The following is a 26125-nucleotide window of genomic DNA, read 5'->3' on the forward strand; positions in this document are numbered from 1 at the left end:
TGATCTTCGAAAGCAGCAAGTTTTATTTTCCACTCTGCCTCGCTATTCATGATCATCACTTCAAGAGCCAGCTTCACAACTCTGGAGATAACATCATCCCTTTCCTCGAGAATCTCGCTAAACTTCATCTCAAAGTCGTCTTGCTGAGTCTGGAGCTTTGTGTTTACCTGCTGGAGGTTGAGGTTATGTTCTCAGAGGTCAGTATTTTGCTGAGTCAGGAGGTGGATCTTTTTCAACATCTGGCTCTTTTCATTCCCCATAGAGAATCTCTGGAAAATATTTGGCGACAAAGTAATGTCTAATAAACCCACTACAGCTACTAATAAACCCACTACAGTTACTGAACTGTGGAAGAGACTGCAAGAAGAATGGACCAAGATCAAACCAGAGCAGAAACTAGTGATGTCCTGTGGGCGCAGACATGCTGAAGTTATTCAAAGCTGTGGCCTCTGCACTTCCTATTCACTTTTGAATCATATAGCCCAAAGAAAACATTGTTTTAATCTTCTCTTCTGACACAGTGGTTTCTGTGGTCTAGTACAGCAGTGATATAGCCTCAGTGGATATTCAAATATCTATATTCTAATAATAAAATTATTCTAAAAATAGGAAATGTGTAGCCTCTTTCCTGATGTAGTACTGTCTATGGCTAATCGAAATGACACATTTTGCATTTAACCCCATATTATTTACCTCCATACCAATTACTAATTTGTAGTCCCATAAAATAGGTCTATATATTAACGGGTTTGAAACCAAAGCCTTATTTTCCAGGTTATTGTAGCCACTCACTCAAGGCATCTCTGTTAGGTTCGTTTGTTTGTGTCACTGTGGTGGTTTTTGGTCATATGGCATGAATGACCCTGGTCCTTTCTTTTGTGACATCACAAAAAACACTTTAGTTGAACGGGCGGTGGAGGGAATCAGTTGGCTTCAGTTACAAGGCTAATGTAAGGAGGCTGGAACACCAAAAAAGTCCGAGCTTTGAGGTATGACACATGCGCAGTATCATCTGGTCTGCAATTGCCGAGAGGCTCAATGGTAGGCGCACTATCATAGAAAACAATTACAAGTATTACATTTAAGAGTTGTGACCTTGTTCCGTCGTGACCGTGCTTGACTTTATTGGTGTTATTAATGAAGATGTAAAAAAAAAAAAAAAAGCTCCCAAGCTATGGTCCCAAGCGCACACAAAGAAAACAAACCTGAGCCGAAACCATCCCTTCATTTCTAGCGCCATCTGCTGGTTTCCTCCAACAGCGCAGCTCCAGTTCCATTGCGCATGTGTCAGACCGAAAATCTCAGACTTTTTTTCTTTGTCCCAGCCTCCTTACATCAACATTGATCAGTTAGCGGAACGGCAGCAGCGGACGGTACATATTCAGTCTCTAGCCTCAGACCGAGATTTGTGACTGCAGTCTGTGTTTATGTGAAACTAAAGGTAAATCATCCCTTTATCAGCGCTTACAGCTAGCTTAGCTTAGCAACAGTAATGTGAGCACGAAGCTAACAGATATTTGTAACGTTAACGTTAACTCAAGTAGCTAACGTTGTCTTAGCTGCTAGCTCAGTTAGCTTGTTAGACGGAAACGGGATGAGCTAAAACGGTTAACGGTGCACTAACACTGAAACTGCATGTTTTATGGCGAAGAGATTTCAAATAAGTTGTCACCTTAAAACAGCATAGATATGATATACATATAACTGTCGCATTTAGCAAGTAACATAACATTTTGATACATTAAAGGTAACATTTAGCTAATAGCTCGCCTTATCTGGTTAAGTGTTAGCAGTCGTTTCCTTTATGAATTAGCCAGTTAAGAGGATTAGTGTGTGGGTGCCTTTCAGACTCCCTGTATCTATCATTGTATTTGTTCTTCACGCAATAATGTACAACTTCCTACTGGCTGTTTGGGATATACGTGTTTGTGTAACACATTATGTAACGCTAGGACATGTGTTCATGTTGTTATTTATACCCAGAACAGTCTGGGGGTTGTTGAGGGGCAGATGAGTTTTCTAGGTGAGCAGATCAGTCAGTGGCTAACAGCTGTTGAAGTTCGGTTCATATATACAGTAAGAAAGAAAGGAGCTTTTGTTCAGGGGACATCAGTTCAACACAAAGCCCAGCCTCTCTGTCTGTGTTTTTACTCAATTTTAATAGGTTTGCAGTTGCTTATGTGCTTCTAAACTATGCAAGTATGTTGTTAGTGTGTTTGTACTGTATGGTGATTATTATCCTCATCTCGACCAGGTCACATCGTCTTGTATGGAATGACAACCTCACACAGATACATTGGACCCAAACCAGCGGGTAAGTTGACACTCTGCAGTTAAAGTGCATACTGTGTGTCCCTTCAGCATGTGCTGATGTTCTCCATTGTCCTCTTTCACAAATAAACATTAGCTCGGTTTGCTGACATGGATTGGCAGACACCAGCTGTGTCAGAGAAGTTCCAGAGCCGTTTTGGCCACCGGCCTGGGACATCAGACAGCAGGGACACTGGTCTTGGCACCTCAGCATCTGACAGCACAGAAGGTGATCACTTTTGCTTGTTCTTCCCTTCCTGTAGTGTGTATTGTGTAACATATGTTTGTCTGTCAGTGAAGTGACTGAAGTGGCTGCTTGTCAGCTGCATATGTGCGCTTTGCAGTCTATCTGTGCTCTACAACATCGTTGTTTATGTTTATCATTAAACTTCTATACTTTTAATTTGGTGTTTGCTTGAAAGTTGAGGCATAATGAAGAATGTACTGAAAAGCCGTGCGGACTCAACCGCAACCCCTGAAAAGACTTTGTCTTCATGTTTGTGTTGGTGTTTCTTCGTCTATTTATGGAGTGAGAGAAATGTTCATGATCCACCGTGGGTGCTCAGAAGATCTGCAGGAGTAGATTTAAATCTCAGCCAAAAGGCTCTGCTGCGCTGCTCTGGTGTTATGGTTAATTGGGAGGATGGGGTGTTGGGATGCCAGGACTGGACAGCTAAATGGAAACTGGACCTCACTGCCTGTGGTGTGAAATGTCACAGTCAAGTCAACAAGTTCTTTTTATATATATATTATCAGGATTTCAAATGGGTATTCCCACCGGAGAAAATATGAAATCTCACCGGAGATGTGTATGTTTTTAAATATGTACACTGAGTGGAAAAAACAACACACACACAGCATCAGCATGGCTGGCCAGCTGGGGTGGATGGTCCCTTGTGCTACAGGAAACACTCTAAAATAATAGACTGAACCAACACCAGACGTATATCAACACTGTAGAGTTTGAACTTGACAATGCTGGTATTTATGACAGGGCTGGTTGGAAACTATTCATAACAACTGCAAACAGGTGAGCGGTTTCCTTACATCGAGTTACACGTATATGTGTTGTCTTCCCTGAGTACTCTTCAGATATATTCAGGGCTGAAATGATTCCTTGAAAAACTGAAATACTTAAAATCATTTGATGCAAATTCTTTGAATTATAGGCTATACAGCACACTGTGTTTCGCACGCATGATTATTGTTGTCCACCCAAACTCCTCACCGTATCAGGTTACACAGCCGGCTTACCAGCCCACAGTGACCCCTGGCGCTGGCTCTTCAGTGACTGAATTTGAGTTTCTACAGCCGCTAACTGAAGGTCTGTCTCTGTGAAATACAGTAGTTTTGAAAATGTGAATATGAGGCACTGAAATTGATGAATTTACTGTTTATCAGACTACAAATGAGACAAGGAACAGTGCACGTAGCCCCCCTGCCTCACTCCAGGCTGCCATTGATGTTACTTCACCGGGAGGAGACAGAATGGCAGCTCTGGAGACGTACCTAGTTTCTTCAACATCGTGAATGAAATATGGCATTTAAATGCACTAAATGGGTTTAGTTCTGACAAAAACTATTATATTATCCAATTTAAACAATAAAATGTTGCTTTTTCAAAGGAAATGGGAAGGGGAACCATGCATTGTTAATTTTAGGAGACCTGTATTATTTTCTCTTTTCTCTACCCCTTTTAATAAAATAAAATCGGTACACACTCCTGCATAAAAGTATTTACTATGATGAATTGAAATATCTCAGATCACACCTGAAAGGGGAGTTGTAGAGAACTGTCAGTAGATGCAGATCTTTAAATCCTCTGAATAAATTTGAGGTGTCCAGCCCCGAGCACACTGTTCACTGAGCTTGTATGACAACATTCCTCGGAGGATTGAACCACATTCCCAGCTCCTTATTAGATTCGTAATTTATTTTGTTTTTTTGGTTTGCATGCTTTTTTCCCAACCCTGTACATGTGTGTGTTCTTTACAAACATTTCCTTTTTATAGCTGTTGTTCATTTGAGCTTTTTTTTTTACGAGTGTAACTACAGACCTCGCTTGTTTGGTTGCTACTGGTGCTTGTACAGCTTTGTCCTGGCACTTAAACCGACAGCCGTGCCTAGCAACATGACAATTAGCCCCAAATTTAGCCAGAATAATGACCTGCTGTAGATAATATCCTATAGCATACTTGGGATGTAAATTAAACGGGCATTTTAGTTATTTTAGTTTTAGTTGCTGGGTGTTTAAAACACCTACAGGTAATTGTCATGTTATATACTTTGCAAAGGCAGGAATGTCTGTTCAGCAAATATCCAGCAAATGTTCTTCTTACAGAGCAGTTTAGACTTGTTCTAGCCAGTCACGAATCTTTAGAGCCTGGAGGCTTCTTTTATATGTGAAGGTGTATCTTCCTGGAATTTGATGTTGTTTCCATAATATCTTTGCCTATCATTTCCCTCTGTGATTATGTAAGGCTTCCTTGAAGTTGTGGTTTAAACTGGGCAGGAGAAACGTCTGCTGTTCAGTCTTTGACTTTGGATGTATGCGTGTGTGATGGTACAGTGGGAGGGGGCAAGGTGCTTAAATAAGCGGCACCCACAGATCACAGTGTAACATGAGAGGTTGGCTATAAATACCCCTAACCTTTCCTGTGTATGCCTGTGTGTGTGTGTGTGTTTGCTCAGAGCTGGGTTCAGGCTGGTTTGGCTGTTGGAGGACAATAAGGATCTGGGCACAGGGCCTGCCCGCTTCGTCGCTGTCAGTCTTTATAGGTTGATTTGGTAGCATCCAAAAATGCAGAGGATGGGCTTTTGTTTTGATTTCAAGCGTTCTGCAGCTGAGCTCACCTGAGTTCAGCTGTAGAAAACATGCCACAGCTAATAACGTGTTTGTTGCGTTCGAGTGACTGCCAGGTTTCCAGACTTCTACAGGTCTCTCAGGTTTGTAATACTGTTGAAATCCGCAGTTGTGTAACTTTGAATTGTGTCGGGACTTGTCGAGATCTCTTTAGGTTGGTGGTAGTGATCTTAGCTGTGTTCCTGAAGTTTTATGTTTGCAAATGAAGATGTTTTTGTGCTCGCTTAGTGGAGTGGATTGGACTGAGCGTGCTTCTCTTTGCATGTTGTTAAAGGAATAATTACAAGAGTTTATGCTACTTAAAAAAATGAGCCATAAAGCAACACAAGTTTGAGTTAATCATGTAATACAGTTTTTATTCTGAGCATTGGTTTAAGTCTATTATAAGCCTGGGTTGAGGCAGTCACAGCCAGTTAATTCTTTCAGTGGTGTCACCTCATCAACAAAGTAGGCCACCCATAAACCTGCTGCATCTACTTTAAATCACTGACTGAAAATAGAGAAAATGACCTGCAGTAGTGCTCTAGATATTCTGCACTGGTTTAACAATGTCTATCTGTGTATTGAATAGTGAGAGACTAAAACTTTATGTAATTTCAAATGACTCCTTCTCTCACTCTTTCAAGATTTCTGCAGTTCCAGCAGCAGCCCTCCTTTCCAGCCCATCCGCAGTCAGATCCCCATACCCACTGCACATGTCATGCCATCCACGGCCGGAGCCCCGGCCTCTAAGCCCCAGGCATGTGTCCAGGAGGACTCTCTGTCCTCTAGTGAGGGTCACAGGTCTTCCTCTGGCTCCAGAACCCCAAGCGGCTCCACGTCAAAGTCTTCTTCTTCTCTTTCCAAATCAGCATCTTCACCCAACCTGGATGCTCAGGCAGGTGCGGGAGGCGATCGTGTGGGGACAAAGCCAGACTGCCTGAGCCGCTACCGCAGCCTTGTAAATGGGCTGGACCACTCGCTTTTCCCCTCAGATCACACGCGGATAGATGAGGGCCAGAGGTTTGACACCCCTGCTGTAGAGCCGACACTAAATCAGTCAGCCCTGTTGGGAGGGTTATGCCCTGATGTCAGACTCCGATTACAGGCGACCGGGATTAGAGACACCCCAGACTGTGTGTCTGAGGTCTACAGAGGAGGCATGGAGCACAGTTTTAAGGTCCTGCCTGAAGCTAGGCCCGGTGTTCTTGGCACAGCAGAAACCTCAAATCAGAGGGGCAGTCAGCCTGGTGCGGCCGGACCCGCCGGAGTTTATGCAAACCCTCTCAGCCTGCAGACACAGGCTCTGCTGAGGGAGCACGCCGGCTCCAAGGGTTATGAGCCACTGCGGCCGGACAGATGTGGTGAACTGTCCAGCTGGCAGCAACAACAACATAAGCAGCAACTGGAGAGTTTACGCCTGCAAGTGGAGCAAATGCAGGTATGTGTTTATTCTGGATAGAAAAATATACATTAGAGGTAAAGAAGCACAAAGCGTTTTTCTCATAACTGTCGATGTTCTTTTTTGGATCATAGTACTTGTTCTTCTCTGAGGAAAACACCTTGATAATGTAAAGGCCGTTAGAGTAGACGTGTGGCAGTCGTTGATTGTTGAAATTGAAATCTGTCCAGTAATGTAGTTCCTGCCACACGTATAAGTCAACACTGCAAAAATAACGTTCCAATAAATAAAGCCTAAAGCCATACATACAGCTTGTCCTATTTTGCTGCAGGACATGTTAAGTCACTTGGCAAAATCAAAAGCACTAGAACTTCACAGGATTTCCTGGTGTGTTGTCAGGTTTATAAAGAAAAGTTCAATTTGATTACATGTTCAATTCAGAAAATCCTTGCCATTTTAGCTTCCATTTGCAGTTTGTAAAAAGCCATTGCACAACAGCTCTTTACTATTTCAGCAGTGCTTTTGAATTCCTCTCCCCTGTCACTCCGGGGTGACTTCCTTGTTCTTGGTGCTGACACATTAACTGCACAACTTTCAAAAACCCTTTCTTATATGGAATACTGAGAACCATACAAGAGGGGTTTTACTGTATGAAGAGAGTGTGGGACTTCTTGCCAGTTTTAGTCACAATGATCATTCAAACATTGTCTCAAACTGAATTTGGCTGTTGAAGCTCAGAGGGAACCCTTCATTCATTATTTCAAGGTGCTGAACGTATTCTGCAGGGAATCTGCATCACTTTGTGTTTAATTTCTCTGTTGTGACAGCTGTTTGAAATGCTGTTATTGACAAAGGGTTACTCTGTTGTCAGTTGCCTGCTTTGGTATAAGAATAATTGGATCAGGCGTCAGGCTGAGGAAAGCTAGTTGTAAATAATTCCTGAGCTGTTTGCATTATGTGACTATTTTCAGAGCTGTGTTTCTATCAACACCAGTATTGTACACTATACGCTCTGTATACTATGCTGAGATAAACACAATTAGATTATCTTACAGTGCTAATTGTATGTTTGTAAATCTTTACACCTCTCATCACCGTTGCATATTTTCTCCACGTGAAGCAACCGTCACTTCCTGTTTGTCTTTGTTCCAGTTGATGAGCGCTGGAGTGGGTCAGTACCCGTCCCTGTACTCGACACCTGTTCACTCAGAGTCTGGAAAATGGGACGCTCTGGTCAAAGCCAGTGAGAGTCTTCTGAAGGAGAAGGAGCTCATCATTGAGAGGCAAGTGTTTGATAGTTTTACTGCTCATGTGGGGACATTCTTTGTGTCACTAGTAGTAAGTAGTCATAGTAGTAATAATAGTAGTAATTTATGCTCTGTGGTATTGTACAAATCAGTGTGTTTAAAGGATTTAATGTAATCCCCTAACCCACACCCACACTGCTTTGAAAAGATTGTTTTCCCACATTGTTGCTGACGTTATTCTTGTGTCGATGATGGTTGGACCCGGTCGTGACACAGACAAAAGCAGCATATGACCCAGCTGGAGCAGCGTCTCAGGGAAAGCGAGCTGCAGGTCCATGGAGCACTGCTGGGTCGAGGAGCTTCTTACGGGGACATGTGTATGCTGAGGCTACAGGTTAGTGGAGACATGCACGCTGAGAGCCCTGTGTCATGCTGTCATCATCCGTTTCAACTTAAGTATGACACGGTGGGTTTTTACAGGAGGCTCAGAGAGAGAACGCGTTCCTGAGGGCGCAGTTTACTGAGCGCACTGACTGTGTTGTCCTGGAGAAAGCGGAGGCAGAGCGCCGACTGGGGGCGGTTGAGGCCGAGACACGCCGGCTAACTGACAGCCTGAAGGAGACCTGTGAAAGACACGCAGAGGAGATGAAGAAACAGGAAGAGAGGGTTGGTGCCTGACACGTCTTCCTAAAGTCACATGAAATAAATAAAATGCACTGAGCCTTCACTTTGCTTCTGTTTCGGTGGCATTTAGTAGTGTGGGACTGCATTTAAATCTCTGTTGCTTTGTTCCTGTTAGTAATGAAGAGACTTTAAAATAATTTCCAGGCAGCTGATATTATAAAAATAAACAGGAAACGCTGAGATGCTATTGATAAAGTCGCTGTTAAGCTCAGTACATAAATAGACAGCTAAAGCGGCTTCCCTGAGGCCAACATGTGACTGTTCATAGGAGCTGTTTGAGTTATGAATGGGTTTAACACCTATTTCTTGTTACTTTTCAAGCACATTATCCACTTTTGGCTGTTCTGTTTAGATCCGCAGTCGGGACAAGCACATCAACAACCTGAAGAAGAAGTGTCAGAAGGAGGCGGAGCTGAAGAGGGAGAACCAGCAGCGTATTGAGACTCTGGAGCGTTATCTAGCTGACCTGCCCACCCTGGAGGACTATCAAAGCCAGAACAAGCAGGTCAGGACGATTCTGCTTAAGCTTATTCTATTCTTACCGGGTCTATTAGGAGTTCTTCGAATCAAGGTGTGTCATCATTAGATCTGGACATGTGTCTGTTTTGTTTTTTTGCCAGCTCGTAGAGGCCGAACAGCAGGCGGCTCAGCTGCAAGAGAAGGCTCGCGAGCTGGAGGTCTGTCTAGAGACGACACGTTCGCAACTACGGGAAAAAGACGCACAGCTGGAAGATCAGAAACGCAGGGAGAGAGACCTACTGACCACCATTACCGAGTATGCACATGCAGTCTGACAATGCACAATACCATCACAGTGAGCATGTTAACTCAAACATTAATAACTCTGCTGTTAATTCTGTGTTCATTAGTATGCAGCAGCGGGTACAACAGGGCCTTGAGGACGGAGCTAGGCTGCCGTCCCTGGATATGGAAAAACTAAGAGGAGAGAACAACGCTTTGAGAGAGGAGCAGCAGAGACACAAAAAGGTCTGTTGGTATTCGTGTTTTATCATTATTTATTTATTTTGTGCCTTTTTATTCAGGAAGTGCAGTGTGTGTTCAGGTAAACTTAATTAACACAGTAGTAGAACCTCACATGATGAGCAGTGAAGTGTCCATTTGTAGGTAAGTCTGCTTGTCTGTCTGTAAGTAATGACATAATGTCCCTTTTTGCATCACATGTAATGACATAAGATCCCCAAAATAGCAGTTGCAAAGTGAATTGCTTTAGAATGACCTCTCCCAAATTAGGCTACATGACCTGTTCATTCTACGCCTTTTTATTATTGTCTGGTCTGTTGCTGGTATTTTAGTGTAGCTTTAGATGTTAATGTCTTCTCCGTAATGCAGTGCGTTCTGCGTACTGATCACAACCTCCCAGCTCTACAGAACACGGAGGGGAGAAATTGATGTAATTTGATATTAAAAATGAAAGGAGTAGGAGTTGATTGTTGCATTAAGTTGTTTTAAAACTCCGTTCTTCTTTCTCAGGTCATTGAGAAGCAGCACCGAATGATGGAACAGCTTGGCTCCCAAATCCAGGTGTTTATCTCTTCACAATATGTCTAAAGGCTCTTTTATGCTCCCATTTTGTGCGTAGAGACGTACGTTATCAACGTTCTACTCGTCACTGCACTCATGCTTTCATGCGTCCCCCTACATTGGAATGGACGTTAAGCAAAACATCCTCTTGAGGGAGTTGCTCAGATTAAAAAGTTACTCTAATAAAGTTTGAAAAAAACAAAACAAGTTTATGACAAAAATAAACGTGGCTACAATGGAGGAGATAGGGATCCTGGGTCTAATGAGAAGGAAGCAAAGTGGCAGGCAGCGTTGTAGATGGCGTTGGTGAAACTACTTAATACATCCCAGAGTGTGGACGAGGAATTCGAGACATTGGTTTTACAGATGAGAGAAATTGACGACGGATGTCACTTTCAGTATTTCAGGTGGTCCGTCAGGGCTTTTGATGACTTGCTTGCTCCTGCTATTCACAGCACTTTTTGCGTAGAGTGCCCCACACTGCCCCCACGATTTCCGGTGGTACTGCAACGTTTGGTCCTTATCACATCCGCAAGCTTCCAGGATACATGCAGAAATAAAGATAAATGGTATGCGGAGTACGGACAGAAGGCTCCATCCGTAGCTAACGTAGAGCATAAATGGGCCTTAAGGGCGTTTTTACACCTGTTCGGTTGAATCAAGCCCTGGGCAGGTGGGAACACAACAATAACATTCAGGTGCAGACCAAGCAACCGATCTCAGAACATTTACAAACAAACAAACCCTGGTACGCCTCAGTACAGTTCGTTTTTTGTGAGAATGTGATCCCAACCAGCTGCCAGGTGTATTCTACAAGTCTGACCTCCTGTAGTTAGATGTGCTTTGGAGACTGCGATGTGAGCAGAGCATGCAAACTGCAGCAGCTAGCTGCAGTATTGAATAGCAGTGTTTGTCACAGAAATATACTGCAGTCAAGTTCGCTGTCACTCGCATCTCCGTTGTAAAACCAGCCGCTAAGTGAGGTGAGCAGAGCAGATGCAGATAGAGATACAAGAGATGGTGAGCTCGATTGTGCTCAGAAATATGCACTAGTCCAAAAGACAGGACTTTCTTCCTGTAGTTACTTTCTTGCTCCTGCCCAAGACACTTCTGGCCAATAAGCTTGTCGTTTGTAGTGATGGTTGGCTCAGATTTTTTTCTGTTTTTTCAAATGATTCGGACCAAAGCAAACCAACCACAGGGGTGAAAATGTAACATTTGAGAGTTATTAATTGTTTGCGTCTGCAGGCTTTGGAGGAGCAGATATCTCAGGAAGAGAGCAGCTCCCAGGCTCTCAGAGAAGATGTGTTGGCCAAAGAGCAGAATGTGTTGGAGCTCCACACAGCCATGAAGGAGGTGAGATAATAGGAAGATCCTGTGTCTTAGGTTGGTACTTAATAACACTTTCACTGGATAATGTTGATCCTGACTGCTGTGTTCCAGCTATCGGCCCAGAACCAGGAACTGATGGAGCAGAATTTGACCCTGCATGAGCAAATGAGTGATCCAGAGCAGAGGGCCTCTAACCAGGCCTCCTCCGCCCTGCAGCCAGCCGGGGCTCGTCTCACACAGAGGCTTCACGTCGAGATAGCCTCCTGCCTCGGCGACCTTCGCTCCCTGTGCAGCATTCTGACCCAGAGAGCTCACGGACAAGACCCCAACCTCTCCCTGCTGCTTGGTCTCACGTGTAAGCACTGCTTCACTTTAGATGTAATGAAGTGATTCACTGCTGTGAGATATTAAAGAATCGTTTTTTTGTTTTTTTTGCAGCTCCCCCACCAGTGGCAGGGCAGGACGAGGACTGGATGAGCCCAGAGGTGTTGCAGAAGAAGCTGGCGGAAGCTCAACAGCTCCGTCGAGACGTCGAGGAGCTACGTAATGTAATACTGGATCGGTACGCCCAGGACATGGGAGAAAACTGCATCACCCAGTAGCCCTGGAAACCAGGGAATGGAGGAAAGCCCCGCTTCAAGCATCTTCATGACTATTTACTGAATGTCAGAAAGAGGACTGGATTGTGAATTTTCTGAAAATGAGGGCAGAGGAAAGCCCAAATGGTTTAGCTTCTCCTTCTCTCCTTCTCTCGCCTGACTGTAGCTCAGACCCCTGCCTCAAGTTCATCTATTTCAGTCCAAAGGCTAACGGAAAATAACTTACCTCTAATACTTGATCCTATGTTTTTTTTTATTAATGATGACACGAATACTGTCAATTACCAAACAGTCTTATACTTTTTTGTTCCACTCTAGTGGATAAATATTTGTGTCGAAGACCCGCAAATATAATTTATTTAAATCTTGATTTCCCTCTCGAGGGGGATTTATCCAAGAAGTGGTTGACAATCAACTGAAAATATTTTAACCTGTGCTTTTTAACTGAATTCACAAGTAAATGTTACTAACGTGCCATTATTTAGAATGGCGAACAGTGTAACACAAGACCGTGCTGTGAAGGTGTAAGACTTGATACCCAAGGGTTTAATACCAAAATCAGCTTCTCACACCAACAGGCCTACGACCGTTCAATTACCAAAGAAATTCTGTGAATGTTTGTGAGCACTTCCCTCCGCCGCAGGCCTCGTTCTCAACGACACCAACATGTGCCTTCCGTCACGTTTGCAACAACGATTCGTTTTAGACCAACCGCAAAGGGCTGTTTGCAGCTGACTCTTCCAATACGACCTTTCTCTCAGCGTATCAACCTGTGGGAGAGTCGAAACATTCCCCCCCGACTCTGAATGTAGCAGGTGACTCCGGGTCACACCACAGAGCGTGAGTGTGTTCCTGCTAGATAAATGAAGTGGGTAGAATCTGTAGAATCTGCTCCCTCAGTTTACTGTACATTTCAGGTTGATAACGGCTGACTGACATTTGACAGAGTGGTTAACTGTTTGATAGATGTATGACTGAGAAACAGTATTAGTCTTCAGTATTTATTTTTTATTGTTTGCATTGACAACTCAGTGTGAAAGTGTCCTAATGTGTTGTAATAATGTGCTAATGTATTTGAGCAGACTTGCGTAAAGGTCCCATGAAGTGGCTTGAGATTTTAATTGTCTTGTGCGGTTTGACGTATTTCTGTCAGTTAAGATGTTGGGGCTGATGATGGGAGATGTTGAGTATTGGAACATGTTTAATCCCACGTGTTGTTAACGATGATGGTGATGGGAGGGGTTGGCTGGATCACCCCCAAAAATCACATTGTACTGGATGGAGTTTTATATTGACCCTGAGTACATAAGCCATTTAAAAAAAAAGACACTTTACAGGAAGAAAAAGGGATTTTAATATTAATATTATGCAACAATAACTTTTTTCTTTTCTTTTTTTACATAATTGATAAGGAATAACACACACAGGGACACACAAGCCATTTTTTCATTTCATGGGACCTTTAAAATACTTGAGTAGCACAAGATTTATCTTCGGACAGTCGGGCTCTGCATGCCTTAACATCTCAAATGTCTTGCAAAAGGGAAAAAAGATGTTTATATTTTCATACTTTTGTCCTGCGTTTGTATTTGCATATTTTAGAAATAAAGATTTTCACCATTTTTGTTTTAACAAGTTTTGTATGTTGTTTTGATTTCATGGATTGATTTGTAGCTGCAGTGTTTTCCTCCTGTCTGTGCAGAAAGCCACGAGTACCAGCTTTAACAGTGAGGGGTGCCGCTTACCCACAACTGATTGGTATTGGCCGTAAAACACATTTTATCAAGGGGATCGGTATCGACCATGACGGGATCGATCCACATAAAATACTGTTACTTTTGTCAGGGTTATAAATCAAGTGTTTCTACCATCGGCTTCTTTCATTCAGTCACAGTAGACCATCAGTTTTCAGAGGCACAGCGTCCCTGTCCCTATAAAACTGAGGGTCAAGACTGACAGGGAAACTTCGGTAGAACAGAGCCATCGTCAATGTTACTAGTAACATCTATGCTTTTCCCACTATGACGAGTCAAAATATTTGTTGTGAAGAAGACTAGCACATTATCTTTGTATAGGTTAATTTTATTGACTTAAGTCCGTGAATGAGTCTTTCGCAGCAGCAGAGTAGCATTAGTAGTGAGTCCACATGATTGGAGCGTCTGGCGGTCATCTTCGTAGCAGCACTGTGGGTACGCGCTGATGATGTCGTAACCAGAGAGAGCACCCCCTCTGTAATGAAGAAACACAACACATGTTGTAAAGACAAGATGCTCTGTGAGTGCACGGAGGACGCGGCCTCACCTGTGTCTGTCCAGATGATGCCGCAGGTGGCCGATTGTTTCTGAGAAGGGCATTTTCAGTATGTAAGTATGATTCCCGTCTTCTGACTTCAATTTGAGAGTGATGACATTGCGGGCGGACGGAGGCCGGTCAGGGCTGGGAGTCTGCAGTCTGGGGACGGTAAACAACCGATGAAATCGTTACATTGAGTGTAATCCAGCTGCAGTGTAGGGTATAACATTCAAAACTGGTCACAAGCTCATATAGTAACCTGCTCTAAGCCTGTGAATGTTCTCATTCGTCCAGGTCATCGTTATCGTTTTTTGACTGAAATTGCTTTGAGGGTAACCTGCTCTATTTTTTCAGACCAGTGCGTACAGTAATCTCCACAATCTTGATAATCGGCCGCTGCGGCCAAATCAGTATTTCAATCAGCCTTTACATCGTGTAGTGCGTAATTCCTTCAACCCCATAAACCCTGTTTCTTTCTGGTGACTTCTACATGATCGTAGAGACAGGCTATCATTTATATACTGTTTGAAAGCATCGTATAAACACTAAGTCTGTCTTTACATTGAGTGTAAAACCAAGGTGCATTTTTCGTGGCCATACCTTTAGATCAAATGGAAATATTCAACTGGGTATAAGTTAATCCTGACCTATTTTATAGCTTTAGAGTATCCTCCGTTCATTTTAAGCAACAAAGTTGTTGATCACACCAGCCGCAATACCAAATTGGGCAAGGGGCGTAAAGTCTGGGGGACCGGAGCTCCTCGCTCAGACCACACCTGTTTCCATATGAGACACTCATTTTGATCTAGACTACACACCTGTAAAGTTTCATGACTGTATATTGCACGGCTGGGACGATGACACACAGACCCACAAAGTGAAAACACTACCAGCGTCGCTGTCGCAGCTGGTAAAATCAGCGTGTTTACATAATGAATGACAGCATCTGATTACCTGTCTCTCATCACTTGCAGTGCCGGCGTATCTATGAGGATCACAGAGCTGCTGCTGGTGTCAGATGAACCCTGGTGAAAAGTGTCATTAGATCACGAGCACACCGAGGTAAGAGTACGTTCATCACAAAGCACGACAGGCTAAACACTTTAGCTGATATTCTTGGAATTGTGGTGGACCCTCTCTGCTCACCTGCAGGGCAGCCCTCAGTGAGTCCCTGATATCAATCACACAGCCAGCCTTCACCACCACCTTCGGTAACCTGCTCAGGAACCGCTCCATGCTCAACTTCCTGCCTGTGGCCAAAAGAAAACAATGAAAATAACAACAACGACTGAGGAGTTCCTCCTCTGGCCTGCTTGCATTGGTGTGTATGCAGGACAGACCAGGTAACTGAGAGCTGACTGTAGTCGATGGTTCATCTTTTTCCTTTCGAGCGGTCAGTCCTTCACCGGGAAACGTATTCCACGGCAGCCTGGAGATAAAGTCCACATCCCGCCTGTCACGAACCTGCACAAAACAAGTTACGAGAAGTATCAAAGTCGCACGTGCACACATTTGCTCACAGACGAATAAAAACGAACCTCAAAGGGCACACCATCTGGAAATCTTTCTTGAAGCTCAGATGGAAAATAGCCGTCCATGAGATCTTGCATGCACCGCTGCGAAACCAAAGAAAGAGGAAATTAACCACCGAAGAATCCGTTCCAGATATTCGTTTATTTCCTGCGCAGCTTCAGTCAGTGAGCCAACCTGGGTGCTGTGCTCCTGATAAGAGCGGAAGGGGCCGTCAAACATGACTATGCCGTTTCTGTACAGACTCAGTTGAATAGGATCCTTTTTGGCCAGCTGTGCCCCCGTGGCTGTCGACCGCACGAAACACTCTCCCTCCCCCGCCAGGACGTTGAGCTCCTTAACCCTTTGCTGCACGAGGTCAAAGTTCACGTGAAAGCAGGGGACCACAGAGGCGTCTTGCGAAAGGAAAGATAGGCAACATGTTAGGAATCATTCCAGGCAGCAGGCATTAGGACGCTGACAGCAGATGAAACTACCTGGCTGCAGGAGGCCTCTCTCTGGCTGCTCCTGTTCAGCCGAGTCACTGCTCTCACCCTCTCCCACCCAGATCAAACCGTAGTCATTCAGAAAGCTCTGCAAGCATGGGGATCAGCAGCATTCAGTGTGGTGTAATCACAATTTAGTAATGAAATGTATTATTAAATCAACTTACATCCATCTCAGACACTTGGTTCTGCAGCTGCTGGCACCTTCTTTCAAGATGGCCTCTGTCACTCAGATCACAGTTTCTGTCTAAACCCACACACCGCCCAATGAAGGCAAGATCCAAACCTTTTCTTAAAAAAAGATGGTAAATAGAAATGTGTGTGTGGACGTTACCTGATTCTTTCAGAAGCCTCTGTTTCTCCTCCAGCACTGCAATCCTTTTGTCCTTTTTTAAGACATTTAAAGTGACAGTGTGACACGTTTGAAAGATCTCGTTTTTTTAATGTATCAGGAGGAGGCGTGGGTTCTCACCTTGCGCTCGATCTCCCCTGCTTGGCTCTTCACTTTTCTCTCCAGCAGGCCGACCCGCTGCATCATGGCCGACATGAGCTCAAAGTCGCTCGGTGGAGCACCTGAATAACAGATTCCCTTTTTATATATACGCTATATATTTGGTAGTGAGCTAAATGTTTCAGTTTGTTTAACAATAAATAAAAAAAACTTGACTTTGGAATTAAAAACTTTGTCTCATACCTTTCTTTAACTTTGAAGTGGACGCGTGATTGGCTGCAGTGTGAGAGGTCAGGGGGTGATTCAGATCAGAGGATTCATCATCGCCTTCATCATCATCAGCCAAGGTAGCCTGAAATTCTGACAAGAAAACACACAAAAATCTTTTTGTCTGTATTAAAGTACAGCTATCAGGTACTTATACTACTTTTCTTTAGTAGTGTCTTGTCATTTAAACTCCACTACAAATGTTTGACTTTAAACATATGAAGAGCTCATGAAATATGATGCTTTGTTAGAATTAAGCCAATCTAGGACAGAAAATTAACTGAGTATTCAAAAATACCAAATACTTTATAATTATTATTATTACTATTATTTGTGGTGGTGTCACCGTGGCCTCTGAGTAACTGTGACAGGAATTTCTCACTGTTTTCTGAACTTTTACGAACCATACAACAATCAAAAATGATATTAGTTTAATATAAACGTGTTTAAAATGAGCTCCACATCACCCGATTAAAACAGTGGAGTTCTGTTTACTCATTTGTGCATACATAATAATAATTACTTTACATTTTCCTTGGATATCCTAATTTGACTGAGGTTACATTTCAAACTGTGATCAGTGCAGTTTTCTGTTATAACTTTATTTTTTAGATGAACCTGCCTTTGAGCATGTTCCTCCTGAAAGGCGCCTTCCCCCTGGCCCTGCAGGTCAGACACAGTTTATTATTATTATTATTATTTTAGACTCTACAGTACAGATGAAACACTGACGTGAAGCAGCGTGAGCAGCTGATGGTCAGGAGCTCACCTTTGCTCCCCCACAGGGCCCTGCAGAGGAGAGCGCCTGGTCTTCTTCAGCATCGACAGAGGAGAGCTCATTTTACCTGGTAACTCCTCAAACAGGCCTCTTCTCTTCCGTGTTTACTTTCAGCTTGTTTGAGTCTGTTGCCAGTAGCAACGCAGAGCGGACAGAGAGAGAGAGCGCGCTTGTCATGCGCCTGAACATATTTATCTTTTTCTTTCATGACTGGCTCTTTTTTTAAGAAACAAGCAATACGAAAATGACAGAAAGCAGCCAAACAAATGATTATGAGTTATTTTTTAATTTTTTGATGATTTTGATATCCAAACATCCCAGACTGTCACCATGGTTACCAATGCTTTTGTGGTCAGATGCTTGTAGCCGCTTGAAGCCACTAGTCGGCCTCTGTTCCCGTGTGTGTGTGCTCGTCCCGGGGCTGTGAAGCCATACTGTCCGGGGCACAGAGCGGGCATTCAGAGAGGATGCTGAGGCCTGCCGGAGCCCACAGCCACGACACCTCCATCATTAACCCGGGGCAGTTAGGCTGGTCCGGGCTATGGCTGCACCTATCACACATTTCGACGACGACTGGCCGATTTTGGGTGATTTGAGCATGGTGTCAGACCGGACGCTGCTGCCGCAGAAAGGCCGTGTAGCCGCAGCCGCCGCGGGGGGAGCAGCACCGCAGCTCCTCCTGGATTATGATGATATCCACGACAGCGGCTTCTCCCCGGGGGAACCCGGTGCTTTCAGGTCCACGGAGGACCTGGTGAACGATTTTGACGAGAAGTTACCCTCGTGCTTCCGGAATGTTGACGCCAGGACGGAAAGCATCGTCCCCGATGAGATCACCGAGGACCGGCTGCTGCAGAGGGACGAGTGAGTGTCTGCTTCCGGCCTGTCCGCGGCGTTGCTGATGCTGTTTAACTTACGGCCTGCATTTTAAAATCCTACATAGGCATGGCCTTATCTGCAGTGGGACATTTAATGAGATCAGGAACATTTCCATCGTCTATCATATAGCATAGGACTATCCTATGCTTTCCTTATTTATATTAAAGGGGCTGTAGTGACGTTGCCACCATCCTTTGTCAAGCCCACACAATAAGAACATTGCTCTGTTTTTGAGTATAGAATCAGCATCATTTCCATGGTTTTACCAGGCAATAACACACCGGATACACATTTATTACACAATCAGCCGAACAGCACTGATATCAGCACAATATCGGTATCTGCTCCTAAAACCAGACCAGTGGGATGGACTGATGTCTTGTTGTGTTTTTACAGCCGATATTTATTCGAAACAGGCCCTTTTTGTGATTTTTATTTCCATTATCATTTATCGTAGGCCAATATTTATGTTTTTCTCATATTGAATTATGAATATTGTTAAACATGATGATTATTTAAACAGTTTAATTTCAATTAATCAAATACATGATTTTCAGAATATTAATCTGCAACTGTTTCGATCATGCATCCGTTGTGTCTGTCATTTATCAGGAAAAGTGAGGTTAATGATATTCTTTTAAAACTTCATATCAGCGTATTAACAATATGTTCTTTTTATAACATGAAATATTACATGAGGTCAGTGAATCCGGAGGCTCCTGCAGCAGCTTTGGACTGCTGATGCCTTCGAATGTCATTATCAGGACAAATGATGTAGCATCTTCACTTTGATAATCTCTATTGAGGATTTACTTTCATCCTCTACATCCAAACTCATCTGACTGTGACATATGTGGATGTCTAAAAGTATTTCAGTCTACTTACACTTCACACAATTGTTTCCATGAATTGTTGTCATTAAAACTGTAAATACAGCAGAAAGATGGTATTAAAAAAGAAAAAGAATGGAGGATTCAGATGCTATGATAATGAGACATCCTCTGCCCAGTAAATGTCTTCCAGACTTTTTACTTTATTCTTTTATTATGTCCCTTTTTTTAACATCTTGGACCTAAATAATAACTACATTTATCTCTTCTCCCCCCTCCACAGAATCTGGAGAGCTTTGACCAGCAACTACGGCTGTGTGATGCCGGTGGACTGGAGACGGTCTCGCACATGCTCCCTCCACATCCCCGTATTCAACCTGGAGGAGAAGCCTGTGAGTGACTCGGCCCCTCCCGGTCCCTTCTCTGTCCCACTTTCCCTTCGACCCCTCCCTCCCTCCCCAAATCTCTTTTCTGTTCATCTCGTAAATCTCAAATATTTATTGTGCCAGGGTTTAGCGTTCTGATTAAACCCCCCCTCCCCTCCCCGGCTCTCTTCCTGGCTAGAGAAAGACTGATGTCACGGCGGAGCTGTCGGACGATGAGGAGCTGAGGGAGCAGCTAGACATGCACTCCATCATTGTGTCCTGCATCGCAGAGGAGCCCCTTTTCACAGCTGAGCAGGTATGTTACATGTAAACATCAACTGCGGTGTATTTTTTCCCACGCAGCGTCAACAGTGTTATTTGCCTCTGCCTCTCTGATGCGTGTGATGTGCTCTGTGCAGGTTATCGAGGAGATAGAGGAGATGATGCAGGACTCCCCCAACATGGAGGCAGGGCACAATCTCTCTCAGCCGGACCTCTCCATGATCTCCCTGGACGTCCAGCGGTCCACCAGGTGCCCCGGCTACGAGTCGAGTGAGTGTGTGTGTGTGTGTGTGTGTGTGTGTGTGTGTGGGGGGGGGGGGTCGGACAAATAATCAGTATATCACAGTATTTTTGCATGTTTGTATAAAACACTCTCTTGTGATTCTCTCAGGATTCTCTGCATGTGAAGGTTGATTTTGTGGTTTGTTACTGATGCGGTGGTACAATATCGATATCATGAAGCATTCTCTGCTTGATAAAGTCTTTTCTTCATAACTCTTAGAATGCATGAAAGATGAGGCGCGGACCTGTGCGTACAGGTCATCCAGATTGAAGGATAACTCCGGTGATAGTCGTTTTCTTATTGTGGACAAATCCCATGAAAAGACCAAACCAACAACATGTGCCTTTTCCAAGAACTAATAAACACATGAGGTTGGGTGTTATGGTCCTTCATTATGATGAACCTGGTTGACTGCCACAAATACTTGCTAAAACAAAAACTGTGTATGAATCCGCAGGTGAAAAGAAGTAGTCCACAAAACGTAGTGATAGACTTTTATTGATTGGGCCAATTAAGGCCATTTTGAGATAATGCTAATTGCGCTCATGAGGCTGATGAACAAAAAATACCTGAAGGCACATCTGCAGGCGGCCCTGTCAGTCAGTGCGCTCACATGCACATTAGTGACCCGAAAAATGGTCTAACCCAGTTAAGGGAATAATCGGATTATTGAAGTTCACCCAGTATACATATGCAGGGTTGAATGGGAAAATGACGAGAGTAACACGACCTCCGGTACAGTAGGTGGCGCTCCACCAACATACAACCGGTCGGATTAAGACTTTTTCCTTCCAGCTGTTTTATGAAAAGATTCAGCCATTTTTTTAATGAAACTAAATATTTGTGACCAGTGTTGAAAGACTGAGAGATGCATCGTTGGCTTTGGTCTTTTCATAGGATTGGGCAGCAATGAGAATAATCGTCAATGTTATCAGTGGGCGACGGTACATTATATGGTGTCATAGCTTACCCTGTGACACTTGATCAGCTGTGTTTTTCTGCGTGTGGTCCAGGAGTGAGGACCCTGAGTGTTGCAGAGCTGAATGAACGTCTGCGGGAGACAGAGTTTAATGTCAGGAGCTTCTCTGAGGAGCTGGTCCAGCAGCTGGCCCTCAGGGACGAGCTGGACTTCGAGAAAGAGGTGAAGAACAGCTTCATCTCTGCACTCATCGACGTACAGAACCGACAGAAGGAGCACCGGGAGCTGCTGAGGAAGAAGAAGAAGCTCAAAGGAGGAGCCGGGACATCGCAGGGCCCCGCGGAGAAGACCCTTGGATCAGTGAGCGCTTTATTCACCAACATGCTCTGCACGTTGTTTCTTCTCCACTTGCATTTCTTGCTGTATTTGTTTTCCTACACGCTGTAGTTTCCCTGGAATCCTGTCCACCTCTCCTCTTATGTTTCTCCGCTTCACTTCCTTCCTCCTCAGCGCTTCAGCGTGGAGGGAATCTCCTCTGTCATTCAGAACAGCTTCAGGCAAACGTTTGGGAGCGGCTGCAGTGAAAGACAGGTTTACTTTGTATTTCTCTCTCAGCTGCTGAACTTTACCTTCCTGTGTTCTGCTCTGAAAAATACACAGTTTGATAGGAACGTCGTCCCACAGAAACATCCACTACAGAGCCTTTATCTCAGCTGTCCTTCTGTTCTCTGTTTTTTACAGTATCTGACCACAGTCATCCCCTATGAGAAAAAGGGACACCCTCCATCTCTCGAGGATCTCCAGATCCTGACTAAGAGTGAGTTTCTTCGTCTGTACCAGCAGTGTTTAAGTTTCAGTGGCTGTGACTGATTCATTTACTCCTCTGTTTCTGCTGCCTTTCAGTCCTCCAAGCTATGAGAGACGACAGTGACAAGGTGCCCGGCCTCTTGACAGACTATATTCTCAAAGGTGAGCCGGAAGTTGATGTATGCCTGTAGTCTTCAGTGATGTGTCACTGAAAGGATCGATGACTGATGCATTGTGACTGGTTCTGGTGACGTAAAGAACCGCTGACGTAAAGAACAGCTTACTATAAGTTATTTATACTTCACATTACATTTGATCAGATTTAGTCCATCTTGAAACAAACACGTTTGATGTTTGGGGAAGTTACATTGCAGAAGAGAGCAGATGTTAGTGTTAATGTGTTAGTGTTAATGTCAGCAGCGAACTAACTTTAAGTACCCAAATAGTTCTTATTATTGTTTTTCCAGGGAGGTATGTCGAAGCACACAACAAAATGTTTAATTTTGCAGTTGACTGCCATAAAGTGTCACTTTTATATGTGGTGTTGACAGAAAAACATTTGTAGATAAAAAAAAACAACACAATGAGCAAATATTCATAGTGTTAAAATCACAATATAGATGTGGTATTTAAAAACTCTAGCAGCTGATTCTGAGGTCACAAATATCGCAGGGCTCAATTAGTATTTGAACACATCAACAAGAGGAAATCTCAGAACACTTTTTCTGTGTAACTGCAATAATATACATATATTATATATAAAAAAATATCCTTTTGAAGCAAGTTTCAACTGCAGATTGACTTCCACATTCCAGATGTCTGAATCTGCCAAACGGAGTTTAACTACTTGACAATTCTGTCTAAAATCAGGCAACGTGCACACTGTAGTGAAATTAGCTGAAGTCATCAGCCAGTCTTTTAGAGACTAATGGCCTTTAGAGTGTAAGTCCTGCGAAAATGAACCCCATCAAATAAGCCATCGAGACAGTTTTTTTCATTGATCAACCATATACAGAGAATGCCTGGAGAGATGCTAACAGCCCCAGAGGGCTAACACTGATCAGCTCGGGGCGGTGCGCTGAACACATCCAAAACGGCATTTTTTAACCAGTGATATTGCTCAAAATAGCACCAAATCAAATATACACATAAAACAAAGCAACAACAGCATAGTTAGCTAACAGAGTTTTTTAAAAAAGACTGTTTTACAAGTCTGTGCCTTACCAGTAGGTCCATATTGACAGGTAGTCCATATAATGCACTGGAGATCAGTTCAAGGATGAAAGTTTTGGCATTGATAATTACATGGAAATGCATTATTACTTGGCTGTGTGTGATGATGTCTATCGAGTGTTGACACAGGAATGGAAGGTGTGCTATTCGGAGCAATATCAGTGGATAAAAAATGCCGTTTTGGATGTGTTCAGCGCACCGTCCTGAGCTAATCAGTGTTAGCTCTTTGGGGCTGTTAGCGTCTCTCCAGGCATTCTCTGTACATGGTTGATCAATGAAAAAAACTGTCTTGATGGCTTATTTGATGTATTTACATGCCGAAAAAGACTATGGCATCCATTTTCACCAGAATTACACTTTAATGTAAAATACTGTACTGTATAGTCATTTAGTTCCTCTTGCTCAAACATGTGCGCTCTATCTTTGATCCTTTTTATGTCCACGTTCTCTTTTCACTCTTTCGTGTTTTCTTTCTTCTCATGATAACGTATCACCACCTCACGCTCGCCAGCTCTGGTGTGAGCGACGGAAGGAGAGGTTTGTTTCACATGTCATGTGCACTGTTGTGGTTGTTGGGAGAGCGCCCCCTCTCTACCACGGAACTTTAGTGCAGTCTGACCCTGATGTTACACCCCCTCTCCCACACAGTGACTGGCTGCAGCATGTCGATCGTGACTCACTGACACACACATTAAAGCTCTGTTTCCCCCACAGTTAAAACTGAAGACAGTTGTATGATCATTAGTTCAGTAGCACTGCTAAATCTGCATTCATCCTCACCCACCCTTTCTTCAGAACCAAGTGTGTGTTCTCAGATATTTCACTGGTGTGCTAAAGTGTAGACCTTTCCCCTTTGTTATTTCCTCTTTGTAGTTTGTCCTGGTCCCCTCATGCTGAATCTCCATCCCTGCTCACTCACAGCTCTGCTAATGTTCATCTCTGCTGTTATTACAGTGCTCTGCCCAACGTAGACCAGAGGGACAGTGTCTGACACTCCATGGTGGATTCAGATAGTTTACCATGGCAACAAGATGAAGAGGACATGAAGCACACTTAATTTATTCCTGCATGTTTTTTTTTTTTACCTCAAGATGTGTCTTTCTTGTGTTCTTTTCTTCATTTAGTTGTATTTATTCTGTGTTGAACATTTTGCAAAACCTTTGTGTGTTCCTGTTTATTTTGACTTCTTTCTATGTTTTTAATTTCCCGTTTCCTGTGAAAGAGTATCTTGAAAAATGATAAATTATAGTAGAAGAACAATATCCAGATGGAAACTGGACTCTGCTTGTTGGTTATAAGTCACAGCTACAAAGCAAAGGGCTGAGCAATGAACAACTGCACAGATGCACAAAGCACGTCAAAGATGCTTGAGAATTATAAAAACTGTAAGGCGTGAACAGAGAAATCAATAAGTATTACGGCAGCACATGAGACAGATCGGAGTGGTGGGAAGGACCAGGATACATATATGTAGAACATAATGTAATCATGAATTCGTAAGTTACCTTATGTGCATACAAGTAATGTAAAACCATCATATAATTCAACACAGCCTTCTGTGTAGCAGCAGACAAAGTGTGTTTATCTCAGCAGAACACTCCATTATTATTGTTATTATTATTCTTTGGAAGATCAAGTATTGATGAGGAGATATAGACTGGGCTTGAATAACTAACTAACTATGCATATAAGTGACTGAAGACTGAATTGTGACCACTGCACTGTCTGTATTTTGTGAGGCTGACTGGAACTCTGAATCAGAGACCGGAGCGTGGACGTGCCTGCTGCGCTGCACAAAGGGCAGCTTCTTCTTCTGTATTCGGTACAAACTGCCTTTGGTCTTTGCCTGAACTTTTTTGTACATTATAAATGACTTATTTTCAACGCAGCACTACTTGAACCTGCTTGACCCTTAATTTATTTTGTAAATATGTTGTTTCAAATATATTGATAAAAATCACACCCTCTTTGTCTCAATGTATTTTATTAATTTCATAATAGACGTGTGGACAATAAACACAATGCTGAAGAATCAAAGAAATGTTAATAACATGCCGGAGAAAACATGATACATTATACATTTGTATAATATATCTTATACATTATAGAAAACAAGTAACAAAATATATAATAAAAACAGTCCCTCCATATAATTTCCTTTTCTATTACCTCTTTATTCTCCTTTCTGCATATAATTTAATACTTATAAATGTGAATTTGATGAGAACATTTTATGATATTACATGTTAACAGCAGGAGGGACCGACCCACCACATTTCAATAATTAACAAGCAACAAAGCTTTCACATTCAGATGTATTAAAGTCTAATGAGCCTTAATATATACTGAGGATAAAGGGAGTCGGGCTGTTCGTCTTTGAATATAATAAGGTGAAACATGTATTATTGGTATTATCCAGTTTCTATAGTGTGTTTGCTTGTGTTTGGAAGTGCTTTTAATTACTACAGTTTAATGTTTTTTGGCTGTGAGGTGTGTGTGTGTGTGTGTGTGTGTGTGTGTGTGTGTGTGTGTGTGTGTGTGTGTGTGTGTGCGTGTGTGTGTGTGTGTGTATGTGTGTGTTCAGAGATCACTGAACATCAGCGGTATGAACCTTTAGCAGAGGCTCTCGCAGAGACTGGATGACACTTAGATTTACAACAGTGTTCCTTCATTATGCGCGACTCTGCCACGTGTCAGCTGAAGCTCGTCCAGTACGCTGAGGAGATCCAGATGTGCTGGGACAGAAACCTTTCAAAACATCCAACC

The 26125-nt window shown here is 43.2% G+C and overlaps 3 protein-coding genes across 4 annotated transcripts; 2 read left to right on the plus strand and 1 right to left on the minus strand.

Annotated features, from left to right (window-relative positions):
* Positions 1 to 1343: 1343 nt before the first annotated feature.
* On the plus strand, positions 1344 to 13527 carry cep85 (centrosomal protein 85). 2 transcript variants are annotated; one of them, XM_083918762.1, is made up of 14 exons: positions 1344 to 1441; positions 2255 to 2314; positions 2408 to 2539; positions 5800 to 6593; positions 7707 to 7837; positions 8078 to 8195; positions 8282 to 8467; positions 8838 to 8990; positions 9106 to 9260; positions 9355 to 9472; positions 9977 to 10027; positions 11276 to 11383; positions 11471 to 11714; positions 11798 to 13527. In XM_083918762.1, exons 2-14 carry the CDS (start codon positions 2275 to 2277, stop codon positions 11959 to 11961), a joined length of 2394 nt encoding a protein of 797 aa, XP_083774888.1. In that variant the 5' UTR covers positions 1344 to 1441; positions 2255 to 2274; the 3' UTR covers positions 11962 to 13527. The 2 variants fall into 2 exon arrangements, with proteins under 2 accessions (XP_083774888.1, XP_083774889.1); XM_083918763.1 differs by lacking the exons at positions 1344 to 1441; positions 2255 to 2314; positions 2408 to 2539 and adding an exon at positions 5024 to 5256.
* Positions 13528 to 14048: 521 nt separating this feature from the next.
* On the minus strand, positions 14049 to 17072 carry ubxn11 (UBX domain protein 11; the record flags this gene model as incomplete). The annotated part of the gene is made up of 12 exons (XM_083918518.1): positions 16960 to 17072; positions 16738 to 16838; positions 16600 to 16651; positions 16433 to 16512; positions 16257 to 16353; positions 15958 to 16175; positions 15789 to 15866; positions 15591 to 15714; positions 15397 to 15500; positions 15205 to 15275; positions 14260 to 14409; positions 14049 to 14187 (listed from the first exon to the last, which is right to left on the minus strand). Exons 2-12 carry the CDS (start codon positions 16810 to 16812, stop codon positions 14049 to 14051), a joined length of 1188 nt encoding a protein of 395 aa, XP_083774644.1. The 5' UTR covers positions 16813 to 16838; positions 16960 to 17072.
* A 1144-nt stretch (positions 17073 to 18216) lies between these two features.
* fez2a (fasciculation and elongation protein zeta 2a) lies at positions 18217 to 25264 on the plus strand. The gene is made up of 8 exons (XM_083917996.1): positions 18217 to 18625; positions 19754 to 19862; positions 20035 to 20151; positions 20255 to 20387; positions 21414 to 21679; positions 22061 to 22136; positions 22223 to 22288; positions 24314 to 25264. Exons 1-8 carry the CDS (start codon positions 18303 to 18305, stop codon positions 24328 to 24330), a joined length of 1107 nt encoding a protein of 368 aa, XP_083774122.1. The 5' UTR covers positions 18217 to 18302; the 3' UTR covers positions 24331 to 25264.
* The last annotated feature ends 861 nt before the right edge of the window (positions 25265 to 26125 follow it).

Source organism: Echiichthys vipera, assembly GCF_963691815.1.
Source record: "Echiichthys vipera genome assembly, chromosome: 8".
Classification (NCBI taxonomy): Eukaryota; Metazoa; Chordata; class Actinopteri; order Perciformes; family Trachinidae; genus Echiichthys; species Echiichthys vipera.